Genomic DNA, 8,311 nt, shown 5'->3' on the forward strand with positions numbered 1-8,311 from the left:
TGCTGCTGCTGCTGCTGATTATTGTTGTTGTTGTTATTGTTATTATTGTTTTGTGGGGTGGGGAGGGGGGGGAGGGGGAGGTGGTGCTGGTTTGGGCGCTGTTTGCTGGGCTGGAGGGCGTGGGCTGCTCGTGAAATAGCGGCTAAGCTGCTGCTGCTGCTGCTGCTGCTGCTGCTGCTGCTGCTTGTGCTGCTGCTGCTGCTGCTGCTGCTGCTGGGGTTTAGGGTTTGAAGGACCTGCCTGTGGAGAACGCGGAGCAGCGCGTGGGGGTGGAAATAGTGGAGAAGGCCTGCCAAGTTCCTTGCAAACTTATTGCTGAAAACGCCGGCCACGAAGGTGCTGTTGTAGTTGGCAATTTGCTGCGGCAGAGCAGCAAAACTTTCGGCTTCGACGCTCAAAACGGAAAATACGTCGACATGATCGAAGCCGGTTCGCCCTGCTGCTGCTGCTGCTGCTGCTGCACCTGCTGCTGCTGCTGCTGCACCTGCTGCTGCTGCTGCTGTTGGCGGCGGCGGGAGCGCCGTGCTGCTGCTGCACGTGCTGCTGCTGCTGCACTTGCTGCTGCTGCTGCTGCTGCTGGCGGCAGCGGGAGCGCCGTGCCGCTGCTGCACGTGCTGCTGCTGCACTTGCTGCTGCTGCTGCTGCACTTGGTGCTGCTGCTGAGTGCGGGGTTTGCTGCTGCTGCGGGGGTTTGCTCAGGAATAATAGACCCGACGAAGGTGGTGAAGACAGCCCTCAGCGACGCAGCTTCTGTTGCTTCTCTTATGGCCACAACTGAAGCAGCAATAGTCGACGCCCCAGAGCCGAGAGCAGCAGCAGCAGCAGCAGACCTCGCGGGCAGCCAGGCCGGCGGAATGCCCATGGGCGGCATGTTCTAACCAGCAGCACAGAAATACCAGCAGCAGCAGCAGCACAGAAATACCAGCAGCAGCAGCACCACAGAAAGGTACCAAAGGGGCCCCCAGCGGGGTCTGGGGGGCCCCTGGGGGGCCCCTGGGGGGCCCCTACGGGGCCCCTAGGGGGCCCCTAGGGAGGCCTTTCGGGGGGCCGAAGGGGGCCTCTAGGGGTTTCCATGGGGGCCCTAAGGGGCCCCTTAGGGGGCCCCTGGGGGGCCCCTTTAGGGGGCCAATGGGGGGCCCCTGGGAGCCCTCTGAGGGGCCCCTCAGGGGGGCCCTTTAGGGGCCCCATGGGGGTTATGGCCCTGTGTGGCTGGGCGGGGCCCGTGCTGCAGCAGAGCGGTTGCTGCAGTGCTGCTGCTGCTGCAGCAGCTGCTGCAGCAGCGGGGCTTTTAAGGGCTGCAGCAGCAGCAGCTCGTGCTGCTGCAGCAGCAAAGAAGACGCGGAAGCCGCAGAAAACCGAAGGTGGCTGGGGTGTACGTACACCCGGCGCACTTATTGGCTCGGGGCCTGGCCCCTCTTTTACTCTTAAGACTTCATTAAGTTTGGCGGAGCCTCAGCTGCGAAACCCTAAACCCTAAACCCTAAACCCTAAACCCTAGCTGGTCAAACCCTAGCTGCGCCGTCCGTCGGCTACCCCGCACACAGCGCCTTCTTCGCCCGCCCGGGACACCAGAACCCCAAACCCTAAACCCTAAACCCTAAACCCTAAACCCTAAACCCTAGCTTGAACGCGAACACGAGTCTGTAAACAACGCCCAGGGGCCTCTACAAGCCGTCCCATTGGGGGCCCCCCACTAGGGGGCCCCCATTTAAGGGCCCCCAACTAGGGGGCCCCCACTTGGGGCCCCTAGATGGGGGCCCCCATTGGCGGCCTAAGAGATGGGCCATCTGGGGGCCCCCAGGGGCCCCTCTTTTGGCTGGGGGCCCCCAGGGGCCCCTCTTTTGGCTGGGGGCCCCCAGGGGCCCCCCTTTTCGCTGGGGGCCCCCAAAGCCAGAGACAACACTGTGGGGGGCCCCCGCGCCTCGCCACTCTGCGCTGGGGGCCCTCTAACTACAGGGGGCCCCCCGGGGGCCCCTGGGGGGCCCCCCAGCCCCCAGGGGGCCCCCTAGGGGGGCCCCGTTGGGCCCCTTACTAAAGGGGGCCCCCATGGGGGTACCCTTTCTTCTGAAGGCCCCCAACGAAAGGGGGCCCCCAGGGGGGCCCCTCTACATATATATGAGGGCCCCTGAATAGATTTTGGGGCCCCCCTGGGGGCCCCCCTAAATAGAAGGGGCCCCCTTGGGGGGCCCCCCTAAATAGAAGGGGCCCCCCTGGGGGCCCCCCAATTAGAAGGGAAACCTAAAGGGCCCTTTGAAGGGCCCCCAATGGGGGCCCCTTAACTGGGGCCCCTAATTGGGGTTTAGTTCATTTATGTAGCGGCTACTGGGTGGTAAGGGCAGCCCCCAAACCCTAAACCCTAAACCCTAAACCCTAAACCCTAATCTTCGAAGGCCGAGCTGACTCCTAGTGGCTTTTATACCACCGAAAAAAGTAAAGGAGAGCGCCGCCTGCATAACAGAAGCATCTAATAACCCTAAACCCTAAACCCTAAACCCTAGCTGCAGCCGCAGGCAGCGCATATGGGCCCAAACCCTAAACCCTAAACCCTAAACCCTAAACCCTTCAGCCTCTTGGGTTTATAAATACCTGCAAGAAGTCCGAGAAGGAGGGAGCCGCTCACGCCGTCTGCACAAACACCCCAACCCCCAATCCCTAAACCCTAAACCCTAAACCCTAAACGCTAAACCCTAAACCCTAACGCCAAGTCCCAAGCCACAAAACCTTTGCTGTCGCCTCAATCTCCACGCCTTTAGCTGCACAGTGTAGACGCCGGACTGTAAACCCGCCACCCCAATCCCCAAACCCTAAACCCTAAACCCTAAACCCTAAACCCTAAACCCTAACCCTGAGCAGCAACCCCCAGCTTCTTACCGTAGGCTGCCCGGTCCAATATAAGGCTGTGCAGAGATAAGGCTGATAGGTTGCGAGGCTCCTGAACATCCAAACCCCAAACCCTAAACCCTAAACCCTAAACCCTAAACCCTAAACCCTAGGCCCTTCGCCACGTTCCTCCCCGCACGCGCCCCTGCGCAAGCATTCGCTCAAGTCTAGGGCTACGGGTGGCCTGCTAGGGTTTAGGAGCTGCTAGGGTTTAGGGTTTGGGGTTTAGGGCTGGCTAGGGTTTGGGGTTTAGGGTTTAGGGTTTAGGGTTTGCCACCATTCGAAGGAGGGTTTCCACTCTTCGCTTCGCAAGAGAGTAATGGCCCAACTTCAAGTACACCAGCGCCAGCTGGAACAGGCAGTCCGACCTAGCGCGCAAACCCTAAACCCTAAACCCTAAACCCTAAACCCTAAACCCTAGACCCTAAACCCTAAACCCTAAACCCTGTTTAAGCCCTCGCCACCCACCTAGCCCCAAGTGCTCGCCGCACGGCGCCCTCGCGCCCGCGCATTCTCCCCACTGTCCACCCCCAAACCCTAAACCCTAAACCCTAAACCCTAAACCCTAAACCCTAAACCCTAAACCCTAAACCCTAAACCTAAACCCTAAACCCTAAACCCTAAACCCTAAACCCTAAACCCTAAACCCTAAACCCTAAACCCTAAAACAAAACCCTAAACCCTAAACCCTAAACCCTAAACCCTAAACCCTAAACCCTAAACCCTAAACCCTAAACCGCAAACCCTAAACCCTAAACCCTAAACCCTAAACCCTAAACCCTAAACCCTAAACCCTAAGCTGACCACTGCCTGCAAAACCCGATTTCCAGCAACTCCGTGAGCAAGTCCACGGAGTCCTTTAAGTCCCTTTTATTTGGAGAGCAAATTAGCAAAGAAGCAAATTCGAACTGCAGCCGAGGGCAGGGGCAGCCGCTCTCCACTTGCTGCAGCCAAACCCTAAACCCTAAACCCTAAACCCTAAACCCTAAACCCTCAATTCTGGATCTTGAAATACAGCTGCACGATTATATGCATGTGCGCACGAGTAGAGATCTGGAAAAGCAGCAGCAAGTGAGCAGCAGCAGCAGCAGCAAGTGAGCAGCAGCAGCAAGTGAGCAGCAGTAAGAGAGCAGCAGAAGCAGCCTAGCGGAATCAACTAAGCAGCAACAGCAACACAGCAGCAGCAAATGGAAAGCAACAGCAGCAGCAGCAACTAAGCAGCAGCAGCAACTAAGCAGAAGTAGCAGCAACTAAGCAGCAGCAGCAACTAAGCAGCAGCAGCAACTACGCAGCAGCGGCTACTACGCAGCAGCAGCAACTAAGCAGCAGCAGCAGCAACTAAGCAGCAGCAGCAGCAACTAAGCAGCAGCAGCAGCAAAGCAGCAGCAAGACCAGAATGTCCCACCTCGATGTACTTGGCTCTTAGGGCGTCTGTTTCTGCCCTGAGATCGAAGCCGAGGGCCCCGCTCATCTTCTGGCCAAACCCTAAACCCTAAACCCTAAACCCTAAACCCTAAAGCCTAAACCCTAAACCCTCGCCGCTGCGCCGCAAACCTCCATGCGCGGGCCAGGAGGAGGAAAAGGAACTTTTGGAAAATGTAATGGCAGCAGAAATGCAGAAAAGCAAAAATGAAAACGGGGGCAAGAGGTTAGGGTTGCTGAGGTGTACATACACCTCAGCGGCTAAGGCGCGAGCCGACAGCCGCAGAAGTGAAGGCGCTGCTGCGCAGCCTCGGGCCTCAACCGAAGCCCTCAGTGGAAACCCTAAACCCTAAACCCTAAACCCTAAACCCTAAACCCTAATTTGGGGGATTGTGCACAGGACACGGCGGCGGCGCAGCTGCTGTGCGGCGCTCGGCGCCCCCAGCCCCAGCAGCTGCTGCAAGTGGATTTGGTTCTTCTGCTGCATTTTCTCTTCTTCTTCGAAAAGAACTTGTAAAATAATATTCTAAATTTGCAAAAAGTAAATCTGAACAGCTTCTGTGCACCCCCGAGTCCCGGAGGCTGCCGCTTCTGGCTGCGCGCGGCTGCGGAGCTGCGTGTACACCTGAAAAGCCAGGGTGTATGTACACCCCAGCGCCCTCCCCTCGAGTCCCAGCTGCTCATTTTTCGTCACTTCTTTTCTTTTTGTCCTTCTAAATGCTTCCCTGGCTGCCGGCTGGGGCGAACGAGTCGTTCACTGTGCAGGCTTGAGGTGTATAGACAGCTCGCAGCAAAATGCTCGCTGTGGCCACCCGGGGCTTCGCAAGGCGCCCCACAGCAGCAACTACTGCAGCAGCAACAACTGCAGCAGCAGCAGCAGCGGGACCCCCCGCAACTGCAGCAGCAGCAACAACAGCAGCAGCTGCCACGGCAGGCACCCCCAGGCTCTTCTCGGGCGTCAAGTTTCTTGAGCAAAAAAGGTCCGGCGAGGAGACTGTCTACTTCAAGAAAGAAGGCAAGTCATCTGCTGCTGCTGCTGCTGCTGCTGCTGCTGCTGCTGCTGCTGCTGCTGCTGCTGCTGCTGCTGCTATTTGAGATCCATTCGCACCAGCGAAGGCGTTTGCTTCTTGCTGCGGCGGCCAAGTGTGCTGCTGCTCAAAGCAGCAGCAGCAGCAGCAGCAGCAGCAGGAGTGCATTTAAAGGGCAGCTGATTTTATTTGTCCTAAGTGCTGCAAGTCTCAAAGACATTTTGCTGCCTTTGCTGCTGCACTGCAGCAGCAGCAGCAGCAGCAGCAGCAGCAGTTGCTGCTTCCGGCCTTTGTGTTTGCGCTTTTGGGGTGTACGTACACCCGATCGCCCCCCGCAAATGCAATTAAATAACTTCAAATAATAAATAAATAAATAAATAAATAAATAAATAAATAAAAATAAATAATAAATAAATAATATAAATATAATTCAATGTGACATATTCATATACAAAAGCCAAATATTAAGCATCTCGAAAGCCGCATTAAACATCGCAATTAAAACTTTGAAAGTTTATTCATCAAAAGTCCTCAACAAAATAAAACTCCACTTCCCCTTTCCCAAAACCCCGCCGCCGCCGCTGCTGCTGCTGCTGCTGCTGCTGCTGCTGCTGCTGCTGCGCTGCTGCTGCTGCAGACGAGGCGCTGCTGCGGCGGCTGCTGGCCAAACACCCCGAGGCGGACCCCCGCTACCGCAGCACGGGGGGCCCCGCGCTGCTGCAGCCGCTGCAGCCGCTGCAGCAAGCCATTTCTTTATCTGTGGCGAAGCATTTTGCTGCTAAAGCTTCTAAGGCTTTTCTTGAAGAGTTGCCGCTGCTGTTTGCTGCTCACGGCTGGCAGCCGCCGCCCGAGCACAGGGCCCTGCTGCAGCAGCAGCAGCAGCAGCAGCAGCAGGCCCAGGGCCACAAGCGCGACGGCTAGCTGCTCGCTAGCTGGCTAGCTGCCTGGCTAGCTGCCTGGCTAGCTGGCTAGCTGGCTGGCTGGCTGGCTGGCTGGCGGGCTAGCGGGAGCGGCGGAGGGTTGGCCAGCTAGCTGGCTAGCTGGCGAGCCAGACGGGTGGGGAGCTAGCTGGCTAGCTAGCTAGCTAGCTAGCTAGCTAGCTAGCTAGCTAGCTAGATGGCTGGCTAGCCAGCTAGCTGTAGAGCCCTGCTTCCGAGTCAGCAACTTGGCGAGTCAAACACAAGGGCCCTGCTGGGAAAACGGCCTGCCGGCCAGCCAGCTAGCTGGCTAGCTAGCTAGCTGGCTAGCTGGCTGGCTAGCCGGCAAGCTAGCTAGCCAGCCAGCTAGCTGGCTAGCTAGCTAGCTGGCTAGCTGGCAGGCAAGGCAGCAGTTAGAAAGACGGGCCTCATGTTAGCACGCAGTGAGAATTCCACTTGCTGCGAGACGCCCAGTGAGCGAGCAGCTAGCCAACTGGCCAGCTTGCTGCTGGGTTGGCTAGCTAGCTAGCTAGCCAGCTAGCCAGCTGAGCAGCTAACTGGCCCAGCTATCCAGTCAGCTGGCCAGCCAGCTAGCCAGTAAGCTAGCTAGCGAGCCAGCTAGCTAGCCTAGCTAGCGAGCCAGCCAGCCAGCTAGCTAGCTAGCTAGCTAGCCAGCTAGCCAGCTAGCTAGCTAGCCAGCCAGCTAGCTAGCAAGGGCAGGCGTGCGGGGCTCCGGCCCGCGCAACTTCGTAACTCGCACTTTATGTCTCGCGGTAGCTGTATGACTTCCCTTATTTGCTGTTCACCTTTACAATAGCTGCTGCTGCTGCTGCTGCTGCTGCTGCTGCTGTGTTGCTGCTGCTGCTGCTGCTGACTGCGGGCGCTGACACGAGCGCATGCAGAGGCAACTCCCGCTTCTGCTGCAGCTAGAGAGCAGCAGCAGCAGCAAAACACATTAGAGGCAAGCTGCTTGCAAGTTGAAGTCAATGTATAACGGAGCTTACTGGGAAACGGAACCCTAAACCCTAAACCCTAAACCCTAAACCCTACAACTTAATAATGTACTTCATCAGCCCAAACACCCGGGGGCCCCAACTAGCGAACAAGACAAGAAACAAAACAAATAGTTACAAGCAGCAGGGGCCCCCAAGGACTTACGGGGGCCCCTAGGGGGGCCCCTAGGGGGGGCCTCGGGGGGCCCCTGGGGGCCCCTGGGGGCCCTCAGGGGCCCCGAGGGGACCCCAGGGTACTTAGTGCGTGGACGCTGGCTTTGAGCAAGTGCCTTATTTCGTGCAGCAGCAGTTGCTGCTGCTGCAGGTGGCTGGGCAGCAGCAGCTGCTGCTGCTGCTGCTGCAGCTGCTGCTGCTGCTGCAGCGCCTCGCTCCAGCTGCTGAGGGCTAAAAGCAGGGGCCCCATGTGGGCCCTCAGTTTGCCGGCGGGGCGAAAGTCCGATAAGAAGACCCGCAGCAGCAGCAGCAGCGCGTCGCGCAGCGCGCGCGCCCAGCATGCCCCCTCTTGCTGCTGCTGCTGCTGCTGCTGCTGCTGCTGCTGCTGCTGCTGCGTATCTCTCAGGAAGAGGGGATTTGCTGGCAGCAAGGAGTCCTGTGGCGCGAGGCGAACGACCAAGAGGAAGTAGAGAGCGTCAGGAAGCGTGGCGGAGTGCTGCAGCAGCAAAAGCGCCCTTGCTGCTGCTGCTGCTGCTGTTGCTGTTGCTGCTGTTGCTGCTGCTGGAGTTTGTCGAGACACAGAGGGCCCTCTTGGGCTGTAAAAAGGCGAGACCTGCAGCACCTCTTCGTTCTGCTGCTCCCCATGGCGCGTGCCTGCGTCTGCTGCTGCTGCTGCTGGTCCCGCTGCTGCTGCTGCTGCTGCAGTTACAGACACCAGGAAATGCAGCAAGGCAGCAACCAGCTGCAGCGGCAGCTCGGGCAGCAGCAGCGGCGCCACAAACTCTTCCAGCGACTCCTTCGGGCTCAGCCCAGGCAAAGCTCCTGCAGCAGCAGCAGCAGCAGCAGCAGCAGCAACAGCAGCAGCAGCCCGAAAATGCCGTCAGGACACTTGGAAAAA

At 58.4% G+C, this 8,311-nt stretch overlaps 3 protein-coding genes across 3 annotated transcripts; 1 reads left to right on the forward strand and 2 right to left on the reverse strand.

The window, feature by feature from the left end:
• Window positions 1-394: 394 nt before the first annotated feature.
• On the reverse strand, window positions 395-862 carry ENH_00026020 (hypothetical protein; the record flags this gene model as incomplete). The annotated part of the gene is made up of 1 exon (XM_013579730.1): window positions 395-862. The coding sequence occupies one exon, from the start codon at window positions 860-862 to the stop codon at window positions 395-397; it is 468 nt and encodes a 155-aa protein (XP_013435184.1).
• A 1,541-nt stretch (window positions 863-2,403) lies between these two features.
• On the reverse strand, window positions 2,404-4,351 carry ENH_00026030 (hypothetical protein, conserved; the record flags this gene model as incomplete). Its single annotated transcript, XM_013579731.1, has 6 exons — window positions 2,404-2,447; window positions 2,587-2,625; window positions 2,872-2,932; window positions 3,179-3,248; window positions 3,685-3,824; window positions 4,286-4,351. 6 exons carry the CDS (start codon window positions 4,349-4,351, stop codon window positions 2,404-2,406), a joined length of 420 nt encoding a protein of 139 aa, XP_013435185.1.
• A 130-nt stretch (window positions 4,352-4,481) lies between these two features.
• On the forward strand, window positions 4,482-6,251 carry ENH_00026040 (hypothetical protein, conserved; the record flags this gene model as incomplete). The annotated part of the gene is made up of 3 exons (XM_013579732.1): window positions 4,482-4,528; window positions 5,068-5,282; window positions 5,968-6,251. The coding sequence occupies 3 exons, from the start codon at window positions 4,482-4,484 to the stop codon at window positions 6,249-6,251; spliced, it is 546 nt and encodes a 181-aa protein (XP_013435186.1).
• Between the last annotated feature and the right edge of the window lie 2,060 nt (window positions 6,252-8,311).

This window comes from Eimeria necatrix, genomic scaffold (genome assembly GCF_000499385.1).
Source record: "Eimeria necatrix Houghton genomic scaffold, Enh_scaff19, whole genome shotgun sequence".
NCBI classification, from domain to species: domain Eukaryota; phylum Apicomplexa; class Conoidasida; order Eucoccidiorida; family Eimeriidae; genus Eimeria; species Eimeria necatrix.